This window comes from Balaenoptera physalus (genome assembly GCF_965194825.1).
Source record: "Balaenoptera physalus genome assembly, chromosome: 1".
In the NCBI taxonomy this organism is placed as follows: Eukaryota; Metazoa; Chordata; class Mammalia; order Artiodactyla; family Balaenopteridae; genus Balaenoptera; species Balaenoptera physalus.
The window spans coordinates 78,577,071-78,605,062 of record NC_138882.1 but is presented as its reverse complement, the minus strand read 5'-3'; the positions used below and the strand labels follow the sequence as shown (position 1 = coordinate 78,605,062).

The window sequence follows — 27,992 nt, the reverse complement described above, 5'->3', positions numbered from 1 at the left end:
TTTCTGAATCTTTTGGCGGGGAGGGAAGTAAATAAGGAGATGCATCTTTATTTGCAAGGTAAAGGATAAAATATGGGACCTAGTTTGATATTGTGAGCCATTAACCAGATGGACCCAAAACCACAAATCATATGCTTGCCCATGCCCCATGCAAATTCTACCCCTAATACTGGGTGAAAGCTTCAGGCTAGAGCTAAGCATTCTGAACAAAACATTTAATTAACAAAAAAAATATTACAATAGCAGAGAAAATAATAACAATAAAGAGAAATCAGAAGAAGTGGGAATCAGGGTAGAAAAAATGCAAAGGCCTTGGTCTCTAGGAGACCAACACTCCAGCTGAGCTGGACTTAGCCCCAGCCCCTTCTGAGTTTTCCTTGGCTGCTGGCTTCTCGTCTTCCCCCATGAGACGAATGTTGTGCTTTTCCCGGAATTCATTTAGTTCTTTTCCCTTTGCCTGAAGCTGCTGTGTCAGTGTCTCAATGATCTTCTGTATCTAGAGGGCAAACGACAGGGATTATGTAAGGATTTCAGGACTCCCTTCCCCCATCTGTTACGGACTATGGTTGGGGGAAGTGAGGGAGTGATGATACCTCTAACCTCAACTTTAACCAAGTATTAACAGTAGAGCCCAGACACAAAAAGTATTCCTTTCTTAAAAACAAGGTTTATAAACTGTAGTATACATAAGAATCACCTGGGCTGCTTATTTTTAAAATGCCACTTCATGGCTCCCATCCCCAAAGGTTCTCAATCAGTGGGTACAGGACAGGGTCTGGGAAGCTGCATTTTAAATTAGTCCTCCAGGTGATTTGGATGCACGTAGCCATGGACTACACTGTGAGAAACTCCACTCTAACCACCTCCCCTCCCCCAGTTCAGCCAGAAAATAGGCAGAGTCAGCAACTCCTTTGTCTAAGGAGTTAGACGTAGCATAGCTAAAGAGCATAGGCTAATAGGCTATTTATGCTGCCTTCAACACGAGTTCCTACCCACACTTTCCTCCCCCACATTCCCTAAAGCCCTGGCCTCCCTTACTCCTTGGTTGCCCAGAGCATCTACACAGGGATTCTTGATCACCTGCTCCTTGTTGTTCTCCAAGGCAGGCAGCACCTCTTTGACAGTCCGCTCCACCAGTACCCCTCCAACCATGCGGTAGCACTTGCGGGTTTCATCTACCTCCTTCAGAGTATCGATCACTAGGCTGAGGTAGGAGGACAAGGCAGGATCTGAGAATTCAGTCCCACTCTGCTGCAACCCTCTTACAAAATGGCCCATTACCCCCCCCCCAAAAAAAGTGGCCCATCCAACTCTCCTTTTGTTTGCGTCTCCCGGCTTCCTCACCTGTGCTCATTCAACTCCATCTCCAGCTCAGCTGCTTTGGATGCCAGGCCCCGCTGTTCCTGCCGAAGGCGGTTGAAGCCAGCAATTACCTAAGAAGGTGAGAAAGAGATAAAGGTGAGAGAGGGGACAGTGGAAATGGCAGAGGGTCAACACAGGATAGCAGGCTTTACAAAGATGCAGTAGTAGACACCTATCTTGGAAAAGGAGTAGAACACAGTTCGCAGTTTCTAAATTAAGTCTGTCTGGAATTCCATTCACCCAACACTGAGTGCCTACTAGGTGTGAGATATTTGCTAGGCCATCTTGCAGCTTCGTTTGGTGAGGATTAGGCATTTGTTACATAGGAATGGGGGTGGAGAGCTACTGGAGCACCTACAGTGGAGCTTAAACTCGCAGGTAAAGAGGGCTGTCAGGAAAGGCTTTGTAACGAGTAACTTTTTTTTTTTTTAATTTTATTTATTTATTTATTTTTGGCTGTGTTGGCTCTTTGTTGCTGCACGCGGGCTTTCTCTAGTTGAGGAGAGCGGGGGCTACTCTTCATTGCAGTGCGTGGGCTTCTCATTGCGGTGGCTTCTCTTGTTGTGGAGCACGGGCTCTAGGCGCGCAGGCTTCAGTAGTTGTGGCACGTGGGCTCAGTAGTTGTGGCTCGCAGGCTCTAGAGCGTAGGCTCAGTAGTTGTGGTGCACGGGCTTAGTTGCCCCACGGCATGTGGGATCTTCCCAGACCAGGGCCTGAACCCGTGTCCCTTGCATTGGCAGGCGGATTCTTAACCACTGCGCCACCAGGGAAGTCCCATGTAACGAGTAACTCTTGTTTGGGTCTGCCCAGCATCCCTCCCATTAGGCAAGTGCCCCTCCTAATTCACTGGGGTTCTTGTGAGGCTCCTAATCACAGGACCCTTGCTCTTTGACCACATGGGCAGTGACCTATATTCTATACTATAGGAATTGAATTTTGGGTAGAGACAAACAGGTACAGAAGGCAGCTGGAGCTAAGACACCTATAGTTGTCCTATAAAGATGATCCTCCATTCCTATTCCTGAAATCCCCAAAGCTGCCCTAGTTATCGAACTCTGTGTGGCCTAGTTGTTTAATGTTCCTTTTCACTGTGTTCAATTCTGTGACCTACCACTATCCTTCTAAAACACTTTTAAAAAAAGTAATAAATAAGTTGCCCAAAGCCTGTATCTGTAGCCTCTAAACCCTAACTGATACAGGCTTCCTGAGAGATAATGCCTTAACTGAAGCCTGAAGGATGAGAAACTGGGGGTGGGGGTGGGGTGGGTAATGGTACAAAAGAAGCATAATAACACACGTAAAGGCCCAGAGAAGTGATTACCACCAGCTTCTTGTTCCCCAGAAACTGAGCAGAGAATTAAAACAGTGTGAAAATCAGACAGGGTACTAATACCACCAGCAGCATCACTTCTAGTATAGGGCTCTGATGACTGTATCTGGAAAGAAATATCAGATGAAAGACAAAAGACCAGGTTTCAGGTTTTGTCTCTGCCACATATTGGTTTTATGAACTCTGACAGACTTTTAGCCCTGTTCATTCAACCCTGGCTACACATTAGAATCATCAGGGGACCATTTTTAAAACGTAAATACTGGAGCCTCAGAACAATTACACAATCACTGGGAGTGAGGCCCAGGCCTCAGTATTTAAGAAAAGATCTCCCATGAAATTCTGATGTGCAGCCAGAACTGAGAACCACTGGGTTAATCTCTCTGAGCCTTAGTTTTCTCACCTGTAAAAGGCAGATGATACCTACTTCATAGGGCTGTTGTATCACGTGAATGAATTAATGTGAAACGGCTTTGTAAGCAGTGAAGTGCATTAATTACTATTATGACCTTCTCTCCAAACCCAAAGTGTCCCTTGGACCCTCCTGGTCCACTGAGAGCAGTGAGACCATTCATTCAAACCACTGCCAAATCTCTCACTCTCATTTACGTCATCTCTAGTCTCATTGCCATCACTGACTAACCACCTCATCTTTACTAGGATCCCTTATCTCTAGCTCTTTCTCTCTGCAAGATTCATATACAGCTAATATACTCCAAATGACTGTCCTGTACCACCCCTACAGCCCTTCTACTGCCCAATAAATGACGGAATAAATTGGACTAGGAACTTGTCATTCCAGCAACTTGTTTCCTTCTCCCATCCATCATCCTTTCATCTCAATCTGCTTCATCCACTCATTTCAGCAAACGCCTTGGAAATCTCACTCATCTACAAGCTGTTTCTCCTTCACCTTCATTGCCTATATCAAAACTATTCCATTTATAATTAGCATTTTCTCCACTGTCAGTGTTACAGATCAAAATACTTTCATCTAAGAAAATTCCACAACTAAACCAGATTCTAGATGTTCTCCTAGCACCCAAATGACATCCACTCTTCTGCAAGTATGTCATATTTAACACACATTAATGAACTCAGCTTAAATGTCTACAATTTCTGAGGCCTGAACTTATTTTCCTTAGTAATTAGTAGGAATCTACTTTTCAACCACCAATTTAACACAACTATAGGCAAAAAGATTTTAATTACAACTTTTCTTCAAATACTTTTGCTAATTAACAACCCCTATTTCCTCTTGGTCCAGTTATAGAGTTTATTACAACACCAAACTAAAGTAAATATATCTAAGTGTATGAGTTATCCACAGTTGTTATGGAAAATTTCAGCCACTGATGCACGTGAAGGAAATGAAATCTCTTAGCAGCTGACAACTAACTTTTAGTTAAACGCAAAATAAGCTGATATTAACCTGCCATCTCTGGGGTCTGCCAGGTAATGAAGACAGAGAGGCTATGCTCTATTCCCACATTCTTCCTACTAAAATAAAACTTACTAGTGGTTTTCTCCCCTATGGCTTGACCTAATTTACCTTCCCTTTCCCTTATTTCGTGTTCTCCTAAAGCAGTCTGGCATGAGTGGGGATGGCCAGGTCACTGTTGACTCTCTCAACCCTATTAAATCATCTAACATATAAACATCCCTGCTGAAAAAGAATCCAATTAAAATACCAACTATTTTTCCTTTTTTGTCTTTTGGCAGTGCGGCACAGCATGTGGGATCTTAGTTTCCCTGACCAGGGATGGAACCTGTGACCCCTGCAGTGGAAGCGTGGAGTCCTAACCACTGGACCACCAGGGAATTCCCTATTTCTCCTATTCTAAAGTAATTTCAAGCCTTACAACTATACAGAGCTCTTTACATTCTCATATTTGGCATGTACAAATAACTTTACACAAGACACGATCATCTTTTTTTTGTTGTTGTTCCCAGTGGTTACGAATCCGCCTGCCAGACATAGAGAATGGACTTGAGGACATGGGGAGGGGGAAGGGTAAGCTGGGACGAAGTGAGAGAGTAGCACTGACATATGTACACTACCAAATGTAAAATAGATAGCTAGTGGGAAGCAGCCGCATAGCACAGGGAGATCAGCTCTGTGCTTTGTGACCACCTAGAGGGGTGGGATAGGGAGGATGGGAGGGAGACACAAGAGGGAGGGGATATGGGGATATACGTATATGTATAGCTGATTCACTTTGTTATACAGCAGAAACTAACACAACAACATAAAGCAATTATACTCCAATAAAGATATTAAAAAAAAAAAAGAATCCACTTGCCAATGTAGGGGACACGGGTTCAAGCCCTGTTCTGGGAAGATCCCACATGCCGCAGAGCAACTAAGCCTGTGTGCCGCAACTACTGAGCCTGCACTCTAGAGCCTGTGAGCCACAACTACTGAGCCCGAGTGCCACAACTACTAAAGCCCATGTGCCTAGAGCCCATGCTCCGCAACAAGAGAAGCAACCGCAATGAGAAGCCCGCGCACCACAACAAAGAGTAGCCCCCCCTCGCCGCAACTAGAGAAAGCCTGCACGCAGCAACAAAACCCAATGCAGGGCTTCCCTGGTGGCACAGTGCTTAAGAATCCGCCTGCCAATGCAAGGGACACGGGTTCAGGCCCTGGTCCGGGAAGATCCCACATGCCATGAAGCAACTAAGTCCATGTACCACAACTGCTGAGCCTGCGCTCTAGAGCCCGCGAGCCACAACTACTGAGCCCACGTGCCACAACTACTGAAGCTACGCCTAGAGCCTGTGCTCTGCAACGAGAGGCCACTGCAATGAGAAGCCCGCGCACCGAAACGAACAGTAGACCCCGCTCGCCGCAACTAGAGAAAGCCTGCATGCAGCAATGAAGACCCAATGCAGCCAAAAATAAATAAATAAAATAAATTTTTAAAAACCCAAAAACCCAATGCAGCCAAAAATAAATAAATAAATGAATTTATATTAAAAAAGATATAATTGACATATAGCATTGTATAAGTTTAAGATATACAACATTATGATTTTATATATATATGGAAATGATTACCACAATAATGTTAGTTAATACATCCATCACCTCACAGTTCCTGTTTGTGATGAGAACTTTTAAGATCTATTCTCGGGGCTTCCCTGGTGGCACAGTGGGCAAGAATCCGCCTGCCAATGCAGGAGACACGGGTTCGAGCCCTGGTCCGGGAAGATCCCACATGCCACGGAGCAACTAAGCCCTTGTGCCACAACTACTGAGCCTGCGCTCTAGAGTCCGTGAGGCACAACTACTGAGCCCACGTGCCACAACTACTGAAGCCCGCGCGCCTAGAGTCCATGCTCCACAAAAGAGAAGCCACCGCAATGAGAAGCCCACGCACTGCAACGAAGAGTAGCCCCTGCTCGCCGCAACCAGAGAAAGCCCGCGCAGCAATGAGGAACCAATGCAGCCAAAAATAAAATAAATAAATTTTTTAAAAAAAGATCTATTCTCATAGCAACTTTCAAGTATACAGTACGGTATTGCTAACCATAGTCACCATGCTATACATTAGATCCCCAGAATTTGTTCATCTTATAACTCCAAGTTTGTACCCTTTGACCCCCTCTAATCATTCCCCCACCTCCCCCTCCAAGCAACCACCAATCTACTCTGTTTCTATGAGTTCAGTTTTTGGTTTTTTATTCCACATATAAGTGAGATCATACAGTATTTGTCTTTCATTGACTTATTTTCACTTAACCTAATGCCCTCAGGGTTCCTCCATTTTGTCACAAATAGCAGAATTTCCTCCTTTTTAACAGGTGAATAATATTCTCCTGTGTGTGTGTGTGACATTTTATCTGTTCACCCACAGAACATGGTTTTCTAATTTTTAAGGGCTATATAGCATTTACACCCTATTTATATATTTTTTAAAGCTATTCTTCTCTTGTTGGGACATTTAGGTTATTTCCAATTTTTCTGTAATAAATAGCATTAAGTATCTGGACAAATAGTAGAAAAATTTTACAGCCATTTCTCTTGAATCATATTCTCCAAAGTAAGATTAATGAGTCAAAAGGGTATTAACATTATTATAGTTTCTACTGCATGTTGCTATAAAGTTCTCCAAGATGACCAGATGACTTTACAGTGCTACCAGCAATGTCATGATTGTACCTAATGGTAGCTTATATTATCTTTGTTAATTTAATAATTGTTAGAGCAGGAAGAGATCTTAATTCCAGAAACCTTGGAATCATCCTCAACTCACTATCCACACCCAATTAATCTCTAAATCATATCTATCTGTTAATACTAAATACCTCAAATCCATCCACTATCATCTCTCACCTGTACTACTGGAACTTCCTAGCTGAGTTCCACACCTGCCTCCAGATCGGCCGGCCCCCTTCAATCCATTCCCCACACTTCAGCACAAGTAACCTTAAATTTAAATCTAACCATATTATTCCTATGCCTAAACCTTCAATGGTTCCCACTGCTCATGGGATAAAATCCAAACTCCTGAAGACAGCAGAAAGAAGTCCTATAAGACGTGGTCCTTCCTGACCTCTCCCAATCAGTCCTTCTCCCACCTCTTACAGTCAGCACTATTGCCCAGTAGAACCACTTGTAGTTCCCCTATTCATTTGCCTTCAGGCATTTGCATAGAATCCACACCTTACCTGGCACACTTACCCAAACCTCTCTCATTGCATTTTTCTCTGCCTAACTCTTAATTCTTTTTTTTTTTTTAACTTTTTTTTTTAAGTGTTAGGCTTTTTTTGGCTGTGTTGGGTCTTCCTTGCTGCGTGAGGGCTTTTCTCTAGTTGCAGTGAGCAGGGGCTACTCTTCGTTGTGATGCACGGGCTTCTCATTGTGGTGGCTTCTCTTGTTGTGGAGCACGGGCTCTAGGCGCATGGGCTTTAGTTGTGGCGCGCGGGCTCAGTAGTTGTGCCTCACAGGCTTAGTTGCTCCGCAGCCTGTGGGATCTTCCCGGACCAGGGATGGAACCTGTGTCCCCTGCATTGGCAGGTGGATTCTCAACCACTGTGCCACCCCCCTAACTCTAACTCTTTCTTCAGGTTTCAACTTAGATTCTTCTAGGAAGCATTTCTTGCCATCCCCAACTCCCATGTTAACTCCTTCTATGGGCTCACATGTAAGCGTATAGCAATTCCTTACATTTTTTGATAGAAAACTTTTTCTATTTTCATGTATTGTGTTCCTTATTTTCCACCATGCAGCCTGCCTTTTAATCTTTATTGTTTTCTTTGGAAATTTAAAATATGCAAATACAACCTCTTTTAAAATATCTATATCTTTCATAGTCCTACAATAACCTGCCTTCCTTCCACAGTTTGCAAAGTAAAGGAGCCCTACTATGTGGCAGGTACTGTGCTAGACTTTTTTTTTTTTTGGCTGCGTTAGGTCTTCCTTCCTGCACCACCAGGGAAGTACTGTGCTAGACTCTTTATTTCATTTAATTCTAAAACAAACAGGGCTTCCCTGGTGGCACAGTGGTTAAGAATCTGCCTGCCAATGCAAGGGACACAGTTTCGATCCATGGTCCGGGAAGATCCCACATGCCGCGGAGCAACTAAGCCCGTGCACCACAACTACTGAGCCTGCACTCTAGAACCCGCAAGCCACAACTACTGAAGCCTGTGCACCTGGAGTCTGTGCTCTGCAACAAGAGAAGCCACCGCAACGAGAAGCCTGGGCACTGCAACGAAGAGTAGCCCCCTCTCACTGCAACTAGAGAAAGCCCGTGTGCAGCAACGAAGACCCAGTGCAGCCAAAAATAAAATAAATAAGATAAACAAGTTAAAAAGAAAAAAGTTCACACACACAACTGTAAAAAAAAAAAGTCAAACTATTTCCACTTGATTTATTTTGATTTTCTTTTCTTTCTTTTTTGTTTAATTGATACCATATAATTTTGATAACTTTGGGGAAAATCTACAATCATTACATTTATCCCCAAAAGGTCCTTTGGTCTTCTTATCTACATGATATTTACTCTTATTGGGTTCAATGGAAGAATAAAAGAGGTAGAGAATTATGACTGGATGCATCTGGAAAAGCATTTTCTGGGCTATTGCTGCACTAAATATCTTCTTTTCAGTGCCCCCTTTTCTGACAAACATACTCAACTCTAAAAATTTCTTCGACCTTATCAAATGATGATTTGACCATCGTCAAATGATGATTCTCATCCCTTTTCTTCATCAAATATTTTAGGACTAGTCTACATGCACTGCCTCCACTTCCTCACCTCCCAATTCACTTTATTTATTGATTTTTTTGGCCAGGCCATGAGGCTTGCAGCATCTTAGTTCCCCAACCAGGGACTGAACCTGGACCATGGCAGTGAAAGCACCGAGTTCTAACCACTGGACCGCCAGGGAATTCCCAAGTTACTTCTTTGTTGTTTTTACTTCTTTTTTGAATCTAAGTTTTTTCACCAAAAAAATGGAGATATCTGCCTCATAGGATGTTGAGAGGATTCATTAATTACATCAAGGACTTAGGACAATATCCAGCATATAACAGATTGTCAATAAATAGTGCCTGCTATTATTATAAAACATCTCCACCTAAATGTCCTATGGATACCTTAAACTCGGGTCATTCAAAGCTGAATTTTCTTTTACTCCATTTTAAACTGCTATTCTTCTTGTCTCCTATTTCTGCTAGTAACATGACTCTAGCCTGGTAGGAAACCCTAGTTTCATCTTTGGACACACCCTTATCCCATCAACTGTCAAATTTATTGCCTCTACCTCAGCAATTTTTCTTAGGCTTACTGACATCACCCTAGTTGAGGCCTTCATTACCTCTTGTCTGAACTACTGCAACAGTCTTCTAAATTATCTCCCCATTTTTGGACTCTCCAAATCCATCCTATACACTGTTGCTAATTTAATTCTTTTAGCACTTGGGTGATATAGAAAAATATTCGTGATATATTATTAGGCTTAAAAAGCAGATTATGGGGACTTTCCTGGTGGTCCAGTGGTAAAGAATCCGCCTTACAATGCAGGGGCCGGGGGGTTCAATCCCTGGTCAGGGAAACTAAAATCTCACATGCCAAGGGGCAACTAAGCCTGCGCACCACAACTACTGAGCTCACGCGCTTCAGCTAGAGCCCACGTGCGGCAAACTACACAGCCCACACGCCCTGGAGGCTGCATGCCACAACTAGAGAAGAGAAAACCCACATGCCACAACTAGAGAGAAGCCCGCGTGCCGCAACAAAGAGCCCGCATGCCGCAACTAAGACCCGATGCAGCCTAAAATAAATTAAATAAATAAATAATAAATAAATCTTTTTTTAAGAGAAAAAAGCAGATTACAAAACAGCAAATAGTGTATAATACTAATTTTATAAAATTAAATATGTAAAATATACATGCCCTCCCTTTCCATCTACACACACATATACAAAAACATAAAGGAGGGGGGAAACCTCTCAAAGGATGTATTTCAAAATGGTAAGAATAGTTACCTCTGGATAGTAGGATCATGGGTAAAGTAGGCTCATGGGTAATTTATTTCTTATTTTGTACTTCTTCTTGTGTTTTCTACATTTTCTAAAATGAATGTGTATAATTTTATGTAATAAGAAAAAAAAATCAATAGTATAACATATATCCTTCTATGACTCCCTCACTGCTTACATTAAAAAGTCCTGAATTCGTTGCCATGTAGACTCAGCTTGCTTTAAGGACTACATCTTTCTAACTTATAACTCATGATTTAGCTAAACTAGTCACTGCACTTAATGTCAATCTATGCTTTCCTCAGATCTCTTCTTACCCTATTCCCTATATTCTATTTCTACTGCCACCTGTTCAAATTTATCCAATCCTTTAGGCTCAGCTCAAATATCTCTAATAGGATTATGGTATAAAAAATAGGTCTGTCTGATGCTCAAGTCCCTCAATGAAAAGCTCTGCTCTCCCAGTTACTGACTCTGGGTAAGTTAGCTAAAGCCTCTGAAACTCAAACATCTTGAGGACAATACTGCTACTTCAAATGGCAGTAATTAAGTGACAGAAGATAAAACAAGTAAAGTGCCTAGCACAATGTGCCACTTGCCTCCATCTTCTCTATATGGCTCAAATTTGCAGCAGTGATAAATATAATATTTTTTACCCAGTGTTCTCTCTAGAACACAAACAAAGGCCAGAGAATGTTAAGCAAGGAAAGCCTCAGAACTCAATTACCACAATTCTTCAGTCTCTTTTGAGGGCTTCTTTTTCTCTACCACCCCTTAACTATTGGTTTCACTCCTGTTCTACTCTTCTTTTTTCACTTTCTGTACAAACTGTAGGTGATTTCATCCACAGCCATGGCTTTGTCTACCATCCATAAAATTATAATTCTCTAATCTGTATCTCCAACTCAGATTTCTTTCTGTAACTCAAGATTATAAATCAAACCACCTACTAAAGGTCTCTACCTGGATATCCCACAAGAAACCCAAATTCAAACTTATTTTCTCCCCAAACCTGTCCATCTTCCTACATTCCCTGTGGCACCATCAAAAACAGAAACCTGAGGGACAGCCTAGATTCCTCTTTATCTCTTTTTCTCCACTTTCAAGTCTTGCAGTCCATCCCAAACTTTAAGTCCACCTGCATCCCAAACATGTCAGGCAGTTTCATGCCACAGTGTTTTTAAAGACATTATTCCCTCTATCTAGAAAATCCTCCATTTCCTTCTTTGCTTGACTAACTTCTCTCATCCTTTAGAATTGAGCTGAAGGATTATCTTTTTTACAAAGTAATTAACACTTATTAAGCACGTAGTATATTCCAATCACTGTGCAAAACACTTTGTATGCGTTGTCTAGCCTAATAATTGAAATACAGTGAGGTAAGCACCATTACGTTTCCACAGAAGGAGAAGACCAAAAGAAGTAACTCATGGGAGGTCATATATAGGTAGTAAAAGGTAGAAATGTGATTCAAACACAGATCTATCTGAACCCAGTGCACTCCTTACACTCTTAGTCACCCCACTATACCACACTTCCCTTTCCCACCCACCCCCCAATCTCATAATCTCCTGCTTAGTTAGAGGTCCCTCCTCTAGCTGCCATTAAGAAGGCCTGTGAGGAACATTATAAAACTTATAAAACTTACTGTTTGGCAACCCAATCAAAAAATGGGCATAAGACCTAAATAGACATTTCTCCAAAGAAGATATACAGATGGCCAAGAAGCACATGAAAAGCTGCTCAACATCACTAATTATTAGAGAAATGCAAATCAAAACTACAATGAGGTATCACCTCACACCAGTTGTAAGGGGCATCATCAGAAAATCTACAAACAACAAATGCTGGAGAGGATGTGGAGAAAAGAGAACCCTCTTGCACTGTTGGTGGGAATGTAAACTGATACAGCCACTATGGAGAACAGTATGGAGGTTCCTTAAAAAACTAAAAATAGAACTACCATACCACCCAGCAATCCCACTACTGGGCATATACCCTGAGAAAACCATAATTCAAAAAGACACATGCACCCCAATGTTCATTGCAGCACTATTTACAATAGCCAGGTCATGGAAGCAACCTAAATGCCCATCGACAGATGAATGGATAAAGAAGATGTGGTACATATATACAATGGAATATTACTTAGCCATAAAAATAAACGAAATTGGGTCATTTGTAGAGATGTGGATGGATCTAGAAACTGTCATACAGAGTGAAGTAAGTCAGAAAGAGAAAAACAAATATCGTATATTAATGCATATATGTGGAACCTAGAAAAATGGTACAGATGAACCTGTTTGCAGGGCAGAAACAGAGACACAGATGTAGAGAAACAAACGTATGGACACCAAAGGGGGAAAGTGGCAGGGGATGGGTGGTGGTGGGATGAATTGGGAGATTGGGATTGACATATATACACTAATATGTATAAAACAGATAACTAATAAGAACCTGCTGTATAAAAAATAAATAAAGTAAAATTCAATAAAAGAAAAAACTTACTGTTTGGTTTGTCTTTTCTCAAATGAGTCTGTGTGTTAACTTGAAAACAAGGTCTATTTCATTTATCTTTTTCCCTGTAACCAGCAGAATGTCTGACACATGGCAGACCCTCAAAAAGTATTAAGTTCCTTCTCCCTTGCCTTTTTCCCCCTAAGTCAGAAACTATCTCTACTTCCCTCCCCAAAATTCCACAGCACTTTATATCTCTCTTAGATATACTTCTGCCTCACATTAGCATTTTGTATGTCATATTTTTCCCACCAGACTATAAGCTCTTTGACTGTAGGGGTCAGTTTTAAAGACCTTTATGCAAATACCTCTGCCTATAGTAACTGTTCAACAAATAACTGATAAATAAAACTATAATTTAAAAAGCTGTTGTTTTGACTACGTTTTCCTATTACGCAGATTTCTTCCCACCCCTAGTAAACACTAGCCCCACTATTAGCAAACCATGGTTCCCAAGCCACAAGGGGCTTTTCTGATTAATTTATCAAACGTTTCCCGGTGCTAGGCACTAGGGGAAATGCATGCTCGGATTTTTAGTAAAGGATTTCTGGTCTATAAAAAAAATTCAATCTAGTAATGACTCCCGAATCAAAACAGTATGAAACACTAGACTGTTCGAGTATGTGAGTCACGTGTCTCTGCAGAGCGACGACGATTTTCAACGTGGTTTCAGGGTCCAGTAAGACTACACTCCCAGCCGTTGACTAATCCCCTGGGATTCGTTAGGAGCTGCCTTGCCCAGCCATACCCTGTTTGAAGGTGCGGAGGAAAATAGGGAAAGTGACCACCCATCTTTCCTCAGACTTGCGCATCCTCCCAGACCCTGCTTCTCAGAGCTTTTCTCTCCCCCAGGCTCACTCAACACCCCGAGGGGGCGTGGCTTTCACCTACCAATCCGCCTACTCTCTCCCCGGGGGCTCGGCTAGCTTCTCCAAGGACCCTCCCCTCTCTGGGTGGCCACGCAAATGTGGGACTGGAGTAAAGGTCTGCACCAGGCGCAGGCTTCCCCCCTCTTCTCACATCGACTCCGGACCCAGCCGGGTTGTCCTCCTTCGCGTTCCCTGCTCCCCACCTGCTCTGCTGACACCGTCCCCTTCCCCGCGCCGCTCCCGCTGTTCTTGCCGCTGCGACCGCTGTTCTCCGCCATCTTCACCGCCTGCTGGGCTTCCGGCCTGCGTAGCTCAGCCCACCCGCCCTGCGTCACGTCCGGTCTCGGAGTTACCGCCCTCTCGCCCCCGGCGCACCCACCTCCAGGCCGGTCTTCGATTCGGATCCTGCGAATCGTTTTGGCCGTATCTTCATGTAGGACCTACTACCTTTCCCGCCCGCCGCGGTGACTCTCACCTGCCGTGCTTTAACTTGTGCAACAGAGACGCTGCCCCTGGGAGAGGCGGGGAAGGACGGGTTAACTGGAGAGTGGGGCGCGGGTTGGGCCCTGGGTGATGAGGAACGAGGGAGGGTGAACGTCCCCTCAGAGATTCTGGTGGGGGAAATATGCTTTGCGTCAATAAAACTGTGCAGGTGCACAGTCAAGAACAGAGGCTGGGAAAACCAAGGAAGTATCTTGGAGATGACTTGTGAACTGCTGAAACATTTGACTGAGGAAAGAGGCTCCAATTTAATGTGAGATCAAAGCCCTTTCCTCCATCTTCCCACTTTATGAGCTCTTCCGGTAGCCCATAATTACTTATGGTACAGAGTGTTTTGAAGACTTAGGGGGTTTTACAGGCGGGGCCCTGATTCAGCCTCACAGTGTGAAGAGAGAAGTCAGAGGATCTTAGAAATGTATTGCTTGAGAGTGGGGTTGGTGTCCTGATTTCTCACCTTCTTCAGGTTGGGCTTCATCATCAGGCCTCCTCACCAGCTCCTGTCCCTTCTTTTGTGTCCTGGACTCCGGATACCTCGACTCTCAGTACTTTGTGCTCAGCCCAGGTAACATGTTTTGTTGTGTTCTCAGTGCCTGGCACATAGTAGATGCTCAATAAATGTTTGTTAAATGTATGGATGGTGGGAAACACTGGGGTGCCAGCCATCACAGAACATTTGATCAGTGGGTCATTGTGCCATGGGTCACTGTGCCCTGTAAGAGCAGAATCAAAGGAAAGTCCAGCCTTCCTGCCTCCCCATTTTAGCCTCTTATCATTAAACTTGGGTTTCCCCATTATAGTCAGTCTGAGTCCTGCCTGTGCCATTCACAGACTCAGAGCCATGGCTGTCTCCTCTTCCTCCTGGGAACTACCCCTGGTGGCTGTGTGCCAGGTAACATCGACACCAGACAAGAAACAGAACTTTATAACATGTGCTGAGCTGATTCGGGAGGCTGCCAGACTGGGCGCTTGCCTGGCTTTCCTGCCTGAGGCATTTGACTTCATTGCACGGAACCCTGAAGAGACGCTTCACCTGTCTGAGCCACTGGGTGGGAACCTTTTGGGAGAATATACCCAGCTTGCCAGGTATCAGGGAAAGGGGGAGGGAGAGGTAGTTTCTTTCTGGGTAATGTCCCAGGATTGCCAGATATGAGGGTAGAGCCTTGAGAAGAGTTGTCAGTGTCCCCTCCCCCTCAGGGAATGTGGACTCTGGCTGTCCTTGGGTGGTTTCCATGAGCGTGGCCAAGACTGGGAGCAGACTCAGAAAATCTACAATTGTCATGTGATTCTGAACAACAAGGGTGAGACTCTTCAGCCTGCCTCTTCTCAGGCTCTTCTACCTAAGATTCTCCAGAATTCTGTGTTGTTTCTCAACTCTGTTTCCTTGGCCAAGGGTTTTAGGGGCGTTTGTATTTCTGTTCCTAGCCTATAAGCTATCTCCTCTTTGGGAGGAGAGGAACTAAGCTGGGCTTCTAGAGCACCAGCACTGAGTACTGTTTCTCCCTCTTACTCAAGGGTCAGTAGTGGCCACGTATAGGAAGACGCATCTGTGTGACGTAGAGATTCCAGGGCAGGGGCCTATGCATGAAAGCAACTCTACCATACCTGGGCCCAGTCTTGAGTCTCCTATCAGCACACCAGCAGGCAAGGTGGGAGTTGTGAAAGGATGAGGGTGGGAGAGGAGCAAGAGGGAGGGGAATAGGAATATTTTGAAGTGGTAGTAGAGGATAGAAAGCCCTAAGGAGTGGAGTAGCGGGGTTATGACCAGATGCTGTGACAAACAGGGCAGGGGACTAAACAGGCTGTTTTCATTCCAGATTGGTCTAGCTATCTGCTATGACATGCGGTTCCCTGAACTCTCTCTGGCATTGGTTCAGGCTGGAGCAGAAATACTTACCTACCCTTCAGCATTTGGATCTGTTACAGGCCCAGCCCATTGGGAGGTAAGAGGACACCTCTTTAGAACATAAGGGCCTTCTCTTACCTCATTCTCCTCCCTTGGCTCTACCAGTTAAAAGATTTTCTTCTCCTTCCCACCTAGTGGGAAAATTCACTTCCCCAGATTTTTGCCTCTCAGAATAGCTAACATAGTAAATCATTCATAGGCAATTATCAGAATGGTCACAGTGGGTAGATTGGCCTGTAATGTCCATGGCCTATCACTTCCCTACTAGCTGCTACCTGTACTTAAGTCAACGCCTATCTCCTCCATCCCCAGGTGTTGCTGCGGGCCCGTGCCATTGAAAGCCAGTGCTACGTAGTGGCGGCAGCACAGTGTGGACGCCACCATGAGAAGAGAGCAAGTTATGGCCATAGCATGGTGGTAGATCCCTGGGGAACAGTGGTGGCCCGCTGCTCTGAAGGACCAGGCCTCTGCCTTGCCCGAATTGACCTCAATTATCTGCGACGGTTGCGCCAACACCTGCCTGTGTTCCAGCACCGTAGACCTGAACTCTATGGCCATCTGAGTCACCCACTGTCTTAAGACTTTTGACTTCTGTCCGTTGAGACCCCCATTGTGAGCTGGTGTTGCTGTGACTTGTAGGCAGGACCCAGGTGCAGCTCCCCTCACTTGGAGAACCTTGTCTCTCTTGCTGGAACACAGGCTCAGCTTCTTAGGAAAGAAGAAACTTTCACCTGAGCTCAGATTTCAATTTCAGAAAGGTGGAATTTTATATAGTCACTGTTTATTTCATGAAAACTGAAGTTATGCTGAGGGCTGAGCAGCACTGGCAATGAAAAAAATATAATAATCATAAAGTCTGTGTCTGGATATCTCTTTTGGGAGCTGAAAGGGGAGGTGGTATTGTACCAGCTGGACTAGACTCCAGTTCTAGGCCTCCTGACTCATCCAACATGCCTCCCTATCTAAATAAAAGTGCGACACTCAGTGCATGTCCCAACCCCATGCTCCCAAGCTTGGGGGTGGGACTGGGGGTAGAGGATGGGGAAAGAAAAAGAAGAAAGGAATTGATATTGAATCATTTCACTTTCACCTATGATGCCCTTTGCCCAAGCCAGAAGAAAGCAAAGGGGAAAAGGGCTGCAGGGTACAGTATTTATTTTCACTTGAACATGGAAAGAAAGTGTCACACTCCCCCTTCCCCTTTTTAGGGGGAGTGTATTTTAATCAGCAACCTCTTCTCCATCCACCCTGTGTATGTGTGTACACACACACCACAGTTGGGAGGGTGACTAGGCTGACCCAGTCCGCTTACCTATTACTCCTTTGAAGAGGGTTTGACAAAGAGGGAAAAGGAAGGAGCCACACCAGGCCGAGGTTTCAAGCCATGGAATGGAGGAAACGAGGCAGAGAGGAGCAGCACCAGAGGCCAGGAGAGAGTGGAAAGGGCCACAGCTTCTTTGTTTTTTAAAAATTCTATAATTTGGGAGAGGGTGGTGATTAATTTCCAAAATACACTTCAGAGTCGCACCTTCCACACAGCTCCCTACTGACAGCCCTTTGGTTTCTCAGACAAAATTTAAGAGCCCTCATAAAGCCAGAAGTACTGATAACCCCTCAATGCACCCAAAAGCAGTGATCACTTCAATCCCTTACAAAGACTATGTTCTATAGACTTTGCTTCTCCCTATACATTTGTCTTACGGCTCAGTGGCAAGGTGGCTGTAGAGACACACATGATGGGGGTAAGTGGAAAAGGGAAACAAAGGGAAGCCCAGGCACATGGGTGCAGGGAGGAGTGGGGAACACCACTTCCATTTTTCGTTTGTCTTTTCCTTTAAAAAAAAAAAAAAGGCAGGGGTGTGATTGGTTGGAAGGGTAGAGAACAAACCCCAGAACGGTATGTAAGCTCCAGAGGTGGGTGGTGAGAAGTCCCCAGAGAAGTGAGAAGGGGAAAAAGGTCAGGGCAATGCTTGCAGCATCAAGTTCCTCAGGAGTTTCTGTCGGCCCAGCTCATAGTCCTCCTCGTCCACATTCACCAGCAGCTTGATGGCCTCATGGCCCACAGCCTGCTTGAGGGAGTCTGTGATGAAGACACCTTTAAGTGCCTCTAGTAACGAGCCATTGATATAGTCGCGCCAGAATGCGTCGAGGTAGGTGAGCTCAGAGAACTTGATGTCACAGATGATGGAGCCCAGGTCCCGGGACTTGAGGATGGTGTTGGCCTGGTTAAAGCGCTCAAACTGGCGCTCAAGTGGGTCCTGCTTGTTAGAGAAGACGTTGCCCTGCAGAGCAGTCTCATGCTGGCAGTATTCAGCCCGAACCCGCAGTCTGATGTCTGTGGGGAAAAGAAGATATGCAGAAGAGTTTGCACTTTACACGCAAGTTTGAAAGGTTGAATAGAACAGCAGAGTAGCAAAGTTGGGAACATCACCTGACAGCTTCTCTACCTCTTCCCAGAACTAGTTCTTTTCTATGTACCTCTGAAATCCTTGCCTGAACTCAAGAGGTTCCCTTAAATGGGCCATGCCCAGGTCAGATTATTTCCATCACTCACAAGTAGCACCTTGATTCTAGGAGATATTTTCCTAATTAACAGACACACAATTTCACTTTAATACTCTATCATGACTTGGGTCATCCTACAATAAGGATGTCATAACAGCATCCCTCTCATCTAGTATTACCTAGAAAGAGTTGAAATGTACTCTGCCACAAAGGTAGAGGAGTTCTCCTCCCAGAGACTATACCATTCAATCTCACTTTGCAACAGCAATCAAACTGAGCCTTACACTGAATAGAATAACTGCCCAGTATTCCAGCAGTTCTTTGTATTTCCCTTCAAGTCTACTCTACCTCTAGAACCCTTGAACTTCCTCACCGCATGTCTGCTTTTCCTTGGGATCTGGTGTCACTGACTTCCGGCGTTTTCGCTGGCTCCCAAGTGTAGCTCTCCCTCGAGCTGGCCGCTTGCTACACATCTGAGGGCCCGAAGTGGGGCAGCACACCACAGGATAGTGGGGAGGCACTGACCAGAGGGTAAAAAGGGAGACACAGTAGGGTAAAAGCAGAAATTCAAACACTTCACTTGGAATGAGGAAGGATCGTTTAGACTTAGCACTAAAAGCAGTATCAATAATGTGACCTGAAAGGCAGACACAATGTGAGAACAATTACCGGACCCAGATGAAGCATTAACACCTCATCTGATTTTTGGGGCACCAGATATGGGGTGGGGGGGACAGTGTCCTTTCATTTAGGCTGGCGAAACTGGGAAAAGATGGGTCCAGTGTCCTCTTTCTTGATTATGGAAATTAGGGGGAGTTAATATTGTCTCACCTGTTTTAGGGGGGTGGGGAGGCCTCGGTTCTGGATCGCTGAGGGCTCTGGGTGTCACATAGCGAATTGATGTCTCTTCCAGATATTTGTCTACAAGATCAGGGCACACTGTAGGGGGAGAGGGATTCACTCAGGAAAAGATACACCCTTCCCTTCTCCCAGTCCAACCCTCCACTGGGCCTCATAACTTATTCTCCTCAGTACTCCCCAGCGTCAATGCCTCCTTCTGCTTGGACTCCAATGCTGCTCACTCAGGGCCGCCCACAGCTCTTCCCTGATTCCAGCGTCCCCAGCCCCCAGTGCACCCTCACCAGCCCGTCTCCTCTTGAGGGTGACGTAGGGCAGCAGGTCATGGCGAGTGATGATGCGCAGCAGCTGCAGCACCTGGCGAAAGTTACTCTCATCACAGCGACCCTGGCGCTCCAGCGCCAATAAGAAGTCACGTCCATTTCGGATGAGGCCACGCTCGTGGTCATCAATGACATCAACAAAGAGGAAGGAAAGAACTCGTACGTCTCTGTGTGTCAGGTGGGTGCCCACGATGTCAAACATGCGATGCAGGCTATACAGCCCGTGCTCTTGCTCACCATGCTCTTCGGGCCACACCTGGCTTGCCCTCCGCTTTAGGCCCGCCATGCTGGGGGCTCAGGTGCACAATGCTTTCCAGAATCCCTGCTCAGCAGCTGCAATCCCCAGTATACTATAAGGAAAAGGAAAGAACCTGTGAACCACTCAATGTCAGGAATTAGTCATCCATTCCTATATTCCCAGAGCCCAACACAATGCCTGGCACAGTGTAGTGCTTAATAAGCGTTTATTAACTTTTACAAAGTTTTTGTTTTTTTTTTTTTTTTTTCTTTTTGACTGCACCACGCGGCATGTGGGATCTTAGTTCCCGACCCTTGCATTGGAAGCACGGAGTCTTAACTGCTGGACTGCCAGGGAAGTCCCTACAAAGTACTTATTAAAAAATATAGCCTAGAGCTCTGTATATCCAACAGATGCTGCCCTAAGTCCAGATCCTACTGGAGAAAGAAGGTCCCTTCTGCTAAGTAAGACTTGTTAACTGCAATTTTAGCACTACATATTTAGCAGAAGTTGCTATTAAATATTACCCCAATTGTTCCTCTGGCCTCCAAAATACTGCTTTTGGTCCCTTGTGCTCTCCCTGCCAGCGCCCCCAATCAATTCATCCCTTAAATGTAGGTGAAATGAGGAGAAGTAGAGAATTCACTCTAAATTCTAATATAGAAGCTGCATCAGATGAACTTAGGGGCTGACAACAGGGAAACTGAAAGCCTTTAGGGTTACAACTAGTTTTAATTCTGCCTATTTCAGGACTTCCCTGGTGGCGCAGTGGTTAAGAATCCGCCTGCCAATGCAAGGGACACAGGTTCGAGCCCTGGTCTGGGAAGATCCCACATGCCGTGGAGCAACTAAGCCTGCGAGCTACAACTACTGAAGCCCGCACGTCTAGAGACCGTGCTCCACAACAAGAGAAGCCACCGCAATGAGAAGTCCGCACACCACAACAAAGAGTAGCCCCTGCTCGCTGCAACTAGAGAAAAAGCCCATGTGCAGCAACGAAGACCCAATGCAGCCATAAATAAATAAATAGAAAAAAGAAAGATGGGACTCAAAAAAAAAAATTCTGCCTATGTCATTAACAAACTGTGTAGCTGTGTGCCCTTAAGTCACTTAACTTGAAAGTCTCACTGTCCCCATCTACAAAACAGGGATGAAAGAAACTACTCCTCGGAGTTAAGAATCCAATGAGAAGATGCATGTGAAATCACTGTAAAACTTATCTAAATGGTTAAGAGATTTCAAAGAGATAAGCATCCTTGGCCTCTGCAGCCCAGACTCATCCCTCCACAAACCTAACCTCATATTTCCTACAATCAAACCAAGTCCAGGAGAATAAATGCTAAGAAAGTTAATTAAATAGCCACCGAACTCATGGATTTAAAACAACAAACATCACTAAGCTCCTAGGTTGAGCATTCTTGTAAGTCTCCTATGCCACCTGTACTCGCCTGATGTTCACACACCATTTGGATATGTCACTTTCTAACCTTTCCTCATGGTTGTCATTTACCAATTCCCTGTCAATGACCAATCACAGTCCTACATTTATTATATATTTTGGCATTTAATTCACAAATTTCCTCCATCATCCTGGGTAATATCAGTGACCCAGCCAATAACCAATCCTCAAGTCCAACAACTTTCACCTCCTCTCTAGCCACTCATATTCACTGCCCCGGCAGAGAGTACCACCCAATACTGCTCCACCACCTGACCACAACCTCCAATCACCCAATCAATTATAAATTCCTGTTGATGCTACTTTCTATTTCTTAAATCTGCCTCACCCTTCCACCTCTACCACCACCACACTGGTTCAGGCCCCAGTAATCTCTCACCTGGATTACTGCAACAGCCTCTCTAAGTCTGTTGCAGCCACCAACCCTAACCTAAATCAATCCCCCACGTCCAGCTGAATTATCTAAAATGCACAACTGACCACATCACTTTTCGGCTTAAGACCTCGCTACAGTCCCCTCCTTACCAATAAGAACACTCCAAACTCCTTACCCAACACACCAAACCTTCCAAGATCAAGGCCTTGCCTACTTTGCCAACCTCACAACTCACTTTTTATTCTCTAACATTATCCGTTTGTTTATAGTTCACATACATCATACAATTCATTTCTCTGTAGCTTTCTTCAGACTATTCTCTTTGCCTGAATGCCCCTCTCCCTTCTCTTCCACACCCCCCATTACCACCCTTTTTCAGATGGTTAACTCCTACTCATCCTTTAAGAATCAGCTCAGATGCCATCTTCAAATTCATTCTCTACACCCCCATGCTGGTATAAGTAGTCCTCTTCTGTGCTCCTATGGAACACTGTACATATTTCCCTTAAACCATTTATCGAAGTGTACTAAAATTATTTGTGTATTTATTAGCCTATTAGATCTTAAGCGACTCACGTAGAGGGCCTAGGTCATATTCATCTTTATGTCTCTAGTGCCTAGGCCATATTCATCTTTATGTCTCTAGTGCCTAGCAATGGATGGAGGCTGGCATATAGTAGGAGTAACCTGTTGTTGAACTGAAATGAATCTCCAAGAGATCACCACAAGCAACACCAATTAAGAAAAAAACTCACAGAAATCCAAGAGTGAGAGGACCCCATTAAAAGCACACGCAACTCAGGTATCATGCATATACTCTAACTGGCTGTAGCCTCCCCCACATTGCAAAACTACCCATACCATAGTACCCTACTCAACAGCGAGACAGGCTGTTCTGTCCGTTTTATACTCTAAGAAACAGGCTAGGTTAAGAAAGAGAATAAAATTATAAACTACTTCAGAAAAGTCAAGCTGTTGGGGACTCAGAAAATTGAAGAGCAAGTAGGACCTGGTCCTCTCTTTTAATCCTGAAACGGAAGCACAGAGACACTCATACCCTTAAGAAAAGGGGAGGGCTTCCCTGGTGGCACAGTGATTAAGAATCCGCCTGCCAATGCAGGGGACATGGGTTCGAGCCCTGGTCTGGGAAGATCCCACATGCTGCGGAGCAACTAAGCCCGTGTGCCGCAACTACTGAGCCTGCGCTCTAGAGCCTGCGTGCCACAACTACTGAGCCCACGTGCCTTGAGCCCATGCTCCCCAACAAGAGAAGCCGCTGCAATGAGAAGCCCGCGCACTGCTACAACGAGCAGCCCCCCCCCCCCGACGCAACTAAAGAAAGCCCATGCGCAGCAACGAAGACCCAACACAGCCAAAAATAAATAAATAAACAAATAAGAAAAGGGGAGGGCCACCCTGTAATCACCTAGCCCCATACCATGTGTTCAGATATGTGGACAGGAAATATAGCCCTTATCTAGTTATGAGAGCCCAGATGTCCCACCCAAAGCATGGGAAACAACTGGGAAAATAGCGATTCAACTATTGACTGGTTTTCCTTGTCTTTTCCTCTCTTGTTTCACCTGCTGCAGTCACTGGCTACAAATAGAGGGGACTGAAGGAAAACAACTTCTTGCTCATAGCAGGTAACATGAGAAAACTGAGTCTCCTTAGAGCCCCTACAACTTCTCCTTGTTCCCTATCCCACCTGTTCCCCTTGGCCAGCTGTTCATTATGTGGATCCCATAAAAAACAGATGGGCAGGTTTCACATTCAACCAATCAGAAGAGCAGGCTGCTTCAGAGCTCCCTAATTCAAAGTGTCCTGACTATAAACCCCAGGAAATTAGGAAATATTGTCCCCACATACCTGGTCACTGGAAAATGAAGCAGAATACAGGAAAGCACTGTGGTCCTAATTATGTATCAATGGATGCAATTCTACAATAGGTCTCAATCCTGAGGGTTAACTCCCTAGATTTGAGGAAAAAACAGCCACCTTTAAGTCGTAGATCCTAGGCTGGATCAAAGTGACAGGAATTATCAGAGCTTCTAGGTCAGTGGTTCTCAACCAGGGGCGATTTTGCCCTCCAGGGGAATTCAGCAATGTCTGGAGTCATTTTAGACTGCCATGACTGGGAGGGTGGTAAGGGAGGGTGCTACTGGCGTGCAGTGAGTAAATGCGATGGATGATGCTAAACATCCTATAATGCACAGGACGGCCTCTTACAACAAAGAATTATCTGGTCCAAAATGTCAATAATGCTAAAGATGAGAAATCCTATTCTAGATGGAGCATGATGAAGGGTCAAAAGGAGAGACAGCATGTCGCTTCCATCCTATATCTGGAAAAGGAAGTCATTTGGTCCCTCCAACCCAAACCCATCAAACAATATTCCAGAAGAAAAGCCAGTCAGACAAAGACTCATTTAACTTAACTAAGGAGTTCCATCCCACTCCAACTTGGCTTCTCTATCACCTGCTGTTGCCATTTAGGTGAACAGCAGGTGACAGGACTACACTCCCTTCCGCCCCATCCCAGGAGGTCTAATTTGACCTAGTTCAATCTAAATTTCTGTGCAGATCAGAGAAATGCCATCCTCTGCAAGACAGACAGAAAGGATCCTGCACTTAAACCTTGCAGCCATCTTTAAAGTCCCAAACCTAGACCAAAAGCAGACCCTTCCCTGTTAGGCTGCTGATCAGACTTATACTGCTTACGCAATGAAGCAAAATGTAGAAGAGGCAGAAGTTTCCCAAGGCCATGCTTGTCCTTGGAAGAAATGTCAGGAGGCTGGCATGCAGACTAATAGGCAGCCCTCCCCACTTAATTATCATCTAGGATGGTGAGTTCACTCACTCAGCAATCCAGATGGGGGTTCCAAGAATCTATCTAACTTCAGCACTAAAAGAACATGGCCAACTTCCTCTTAAACCAAAATATACTCAGCTTTCTGTGGCAGTGAATCGAAGGAACTCAGCTTAAATTACACAGAGATCCTAGATGAAAAGTATCAGAGCAGTGAGGAGAATGTGCCCCCTCTAAAACTGAAGATTACAAAGAACTTCAGAATCTTGGTGCCTGAAATATTGCCAGACACCAAGAGACAAACACTCCAGTAAACAAGAGTCCTGATCCTGCTGGCTGATTTGGGTCTATTTGAGAGCCTAACGTATGGATCGCCCTTAATAGGTTCCCAAGACTAATTCTTTATTCTGATGAATTTCTGCATTTCCTGGAGCTGCAGGGTTTTTTGTTGTTCGTTTTCTTTTGGGAGGTCCAAGCCAGCCAAGGGCCAACAAACAATCTGTATGTATCTACAGGACTTCCTCTTGATTAATCGTTATCTATTAGATTTCTACTTCCGTACAAAGTCTAGTCTCATCCCAACCAGGGATGAGATCTGTATTTTTTGAGGTACTTGATTCTCTCAGAAGCCCTTAGAAGGCATGTGGAAGAAATAAATAAAGAGTGATGCCTTGAAATGAAAACAACAGTCCAGTTTCATCCCAAAAGAACGAGAGGTATTTGACTCTCGCAGAAGCCCTGTGAGAGGGAAAGTCATGTGGAAAATCTGAAAAAGAGTGATGTCTTGAAACCTGAAATGTAAAGGACATGGAAAACCTTAAAGATGACTAAGACGACTACATAAAGAGCTTTCTTGCTGGTAGGACCAAGAAAATGTAACCAAATATCTGGAAGTCAGAATTACAAACTGTGTTTTCAAAATGAAGATTCCAGAACAACTAGGAGAAAGAGTAAGCTAGAGGAAAAGCCTTCCCGGGGCAGGTGCCTCAGTAACCCTCCAAGGGCAACATTTAGTAGACACTGTACTAGAGTACAAAGTTCCATATGTTTAAAAATGTTTCTCTCAGAGCTGACCACGAAGGCTAAATAATAACAAAACAAGGCTGGAGGCTTGCCCTAAGACACCTAATTTCTGTTCTCCTTTCCCTCCTATCAATCTCCAGTGACCCAAAGGGACAATGACTGCAACAGATCTTACACACTGAAAACCCATTTTCCCTGTCAGCTACCCCATTACTGAGCTCAACCCCCAATATGCCATTTCCATTTCATGCCGTTTCCATTCCCTTCCATTGTTTGAAAACAATAAAAAGTTCCAGACTTACCTCTGCAAGAAACTTAATTTCCCGGGTCTCTTCCTAGCACAAGGTTCAAAGCCAGCAGCAAAGCAAAAACAAATAAGAGGGGGAAGCGTCAATTTTCAAGCTTTATTTTGAAACCTCAAAGAGGTAGTCAATCTCAGCTGCAAAAATATACAGACAAGCCTGAAGCCATTTCAATTGAAATGATCCACTCCAAGCTAAATGAGAGAACTCACTCCCATCAAAGTCCCCAGGCTTCCCTAACCTTCTGTTACCCAATTCACAACACAATAGCAACTCCAAGAATTTCCAGTCTCAGTGGCTTAGGGCAAGAAAGGTCCCAAATTCAACAACTTGGGAAAACCAATTATCCTCTGACACCTCACCTGACTCCTCAATTCCTTATGAAGCCCAGCTACTTTGTTACAGTATTAACATTGACTTTCATCTTTAGATGAACTAGGAGGAAAGTGGTTACAGCCAAAGAAGGCACTTTCTTTCCATTACTTCACTTATGAGACCAGAACTATCCTCCAAATTCTCGCACACAGTGAGAACAGAATATCCACTGGGGCAGCATCCAGTCAAACATCTACATTTCACCAGGGAACATTTTTTATGTATGGATACTGACCCCTGCTCCTAGCACTTAAACAACAAAAGAAGGGTCTGGAAACGAAAGCACTCATTTAATTAGCACGGCTGCCTAGACACCATCCTGTGTTTTCTGTTCCCTGCAAACAGCGTTCCAATATAGCATGGCTGTTTCCCCATTCTGGCATTGCTAATTGTTTAAAACTAGAAAAGTCCTTTACTCCTTCCACACTCCAGCGATACCAGGCTCCCCATTTTCTCTTCTTTTTGTAACCAGGAAAAACAAGGGAGCAGTAAGCTAGGCAGCTTTTGGAAATCCAGTTGAACCCTCATCCAACCCCAATTCTCCAAACCCACATGACCATTCCCTTCTGCCCTTCCCACCCTAGTAAGAGCTAAAGGCCTGGCAATTAGAATTGGCTGTAACTGATGCTGCTTAACTCTGCTCTCTCTTCCTTTCTACAGGGAAAAGGGAAACCCCTGAACCTCTATCACTCGTGCAGCTACACTGTCCTATCTCCCATCCCATTCCCCTTCCTCCCAAACTTTCCTCCTAGTCTCTCACTTTCTCCATTACCTCGTCACACCGACACGCTCTCCATTCCCCAAACCTCCGTCCTCTCCTTTTCCACCCAAATTCTCCCCTAGGCCCTTCCCCCTCCCACCTCCAATTTAACACTTTCACAACCTCCCCGCAAACGTCTCAAATCCAATCTTCACCTTTTCCCACTTCTCCACAACACCCCTTACAAGAGTCCAGTCCTTCTTCCAACCACATGCCACAAGCCCCCTTCCCCTTCACAGCCTCGGCCCCTCCTTCCCGTTCCTACCCCCTCAGCCCGGCGGGACCGCAGCCCCACTCCCCACCTCGGCCTCTCTAATACCCCTAGCCTGGCCCAGCCTCGGCCCTTGTTTACGCCCCTCCCCTGCCCCACTCCTCCGCCTCGACCCTGCCCTCTCCCGCAGTTGCCACCTCCCCCGCACGCCCCCCTCGGCCGCTCCCCTCCCCCACCTTGCAGCGTCCCGTCACCTCCCTCTCTTCAGGTTCTCAGGCTAGACGTCGCCACCGCCTCCCCCTCCACTTTCCTTCCCCAAGCCCTTTGCGGCCCCGCCCGGCCCCGCCCCGTCCCGCTCGACTCCCCCTCCCCACTCCGGCCGCCCCGCCGCCTCACTCTCGGCTCAGGCTCGGCGCCGCCATGTTGGATCCATCCGCGCCGCTCTCCCGGGCCTGTCTCACGGCGCCGCATCCGGGCTCCAGCCGCCGCCGCCGCCGCCACCGCGGGCGTGGGGGAGGGGAGAGGCGGGCGGGGGTGGCTGCATCCTGAACAGCGCCTCCCGGAACCTGGCCGGTTAGTGGCGGCTTCGAGACCATAGTGAGGCATGAGCCGGAGTAGCCATGCTAGTTGAGGGCAGCCTGGCAGCGGCATTAAACGGGGAGTGGATAGCTTCATTTCGGTAGCGGAGAATAGAGATTGGCAGCCATCTTGCTTTGGGGCAAGCTGGCAACGCAAGTTATTCTTCAGGACGGCTTCAGGGCAGTAGTAAAGCATGAGAG

At 45.3% G+C, this 27,992-nt stretch overlaps 3 protein-coding genes across 13 annotated transcripts; 1 reads left to right on the top strand and 2 right to left on the bottom strand.

The window, feature by feature from the left end:
• Positions 1-194: 194 nt before the first annotated feature.
• On the bottom strand, positions 195-13,913 carry PFDN2 (prefoldin subunit 2). 3 transcript variants are annotated; one of them, XM_082414500.1, is made up of 5 exons: positions 13,775-13,870; positions 12,694-12,767; positions 1,345-1,433; positions 1,081-1,204; positions 195-496 (listed from the first exon to the last, which is right to left on the bottom strand). In XM_082414500.1, exons 3-5 carry the CDS (start codon positions 1,362-1,364, stop codon positions 320-322), a joined length of 321 nt encoding a protein of 106 aa, XP_082270626.1. In that variant the 5' UTR covers positions 1,365-1,433; positions 12,694-12,767; positions 13,775-13,870; the 3' UTR covers positions 195-319. The 3 variants fall into 3 exon arrangements, with proteins under 3 accessions (XP_082270626.1, XP_082270625.1, XP_082270627.1); XM_082414499.1 differs by lacking the exon at positions 12,694-12,767 and having other exon boundaries at positions 13,775-13,913; XM_082414501.1 differs by lacking the exons at positions 12,694-12,767; positions 13,775-13,870 and adding an exon at positions 13,723-13,745.
• Positions 13,870-16,834, top strand: NIT1 (nitrilase 1). Of its 4 annotated transcripts, none has more exons than XM_082476934.1 (7): positions 13,870-14,004; positions 14,536-14,634; positions 14,901-15,155; positions 15,267-15,370; positions 15,585-15,718; positions 15,887-16,012; positions 16,288-16,834. In XM_082476934.1, coding segments are annotated over exons 1-7 (987 nt in total). In that variant the 5' UTR covers positions 13,870-14,002; the 3' UTR covers positions 16,555-16,834. The 4 variants fall into 4 exon arrangements, with proteins under 4 accessions (XP_082333060.1, XP_082333062.1, XP_082333061.1 ...); XM_082476936.1 differs by having other exon boundaries at positions 13,945-14,035; XM_082476935.1 differs by lacking the exon at positions 13,870-14,004 and adding an exon at positions 14,098-14,118.
• A 279-nt stretch (positions 16,835-17,113) lies between these two features.
• Positions 17,114-27,779, bottom strand: DEDD (death effector domain containing). Of its 6 annotated transcripts, none has more exons than XM_082478271.1 (7): positions 27,610-27,779; positions 25,868-25,900; positions 19,825-20,011; positions 19,623-19,695; positions 19,312-19,419; positions 18,854-19,000; positions 17,114-18,310 (listed from the first exon to the last, which is right to left on the bottom strand). In XM_082478271.1, exons 3-7 carry the CDS (start codon positions 19,945-19,947, stop codon positions 17,934-17,936), a joined length of 828 nt encoding a protein of 275 aa, XP_082334397.1. In that variant the 5' UTR covers positions 19,948-20,011; positions 25,868-25,900; positions 27,610-27,779; the 3' UTR covers positions 17,114-17,933. The 6 variants fall into 6 exon arrangements, with proteins under 6 accessions (XP_082334397.1, XP_082334395.1, XP_082334392.1 ...); XM_082478269.1 differs by adding an exon at positions 23,604-23,707 and having other exon boundaries at positions 19,623-20,011; positions 27,610-27,778; XM_082478266.1 differs by having other exon boundaries at positions 19,623-20,011; positions 27,610-27,778.
• Positions 27,780-27,992: the final 213 nt, after the last annotated feature.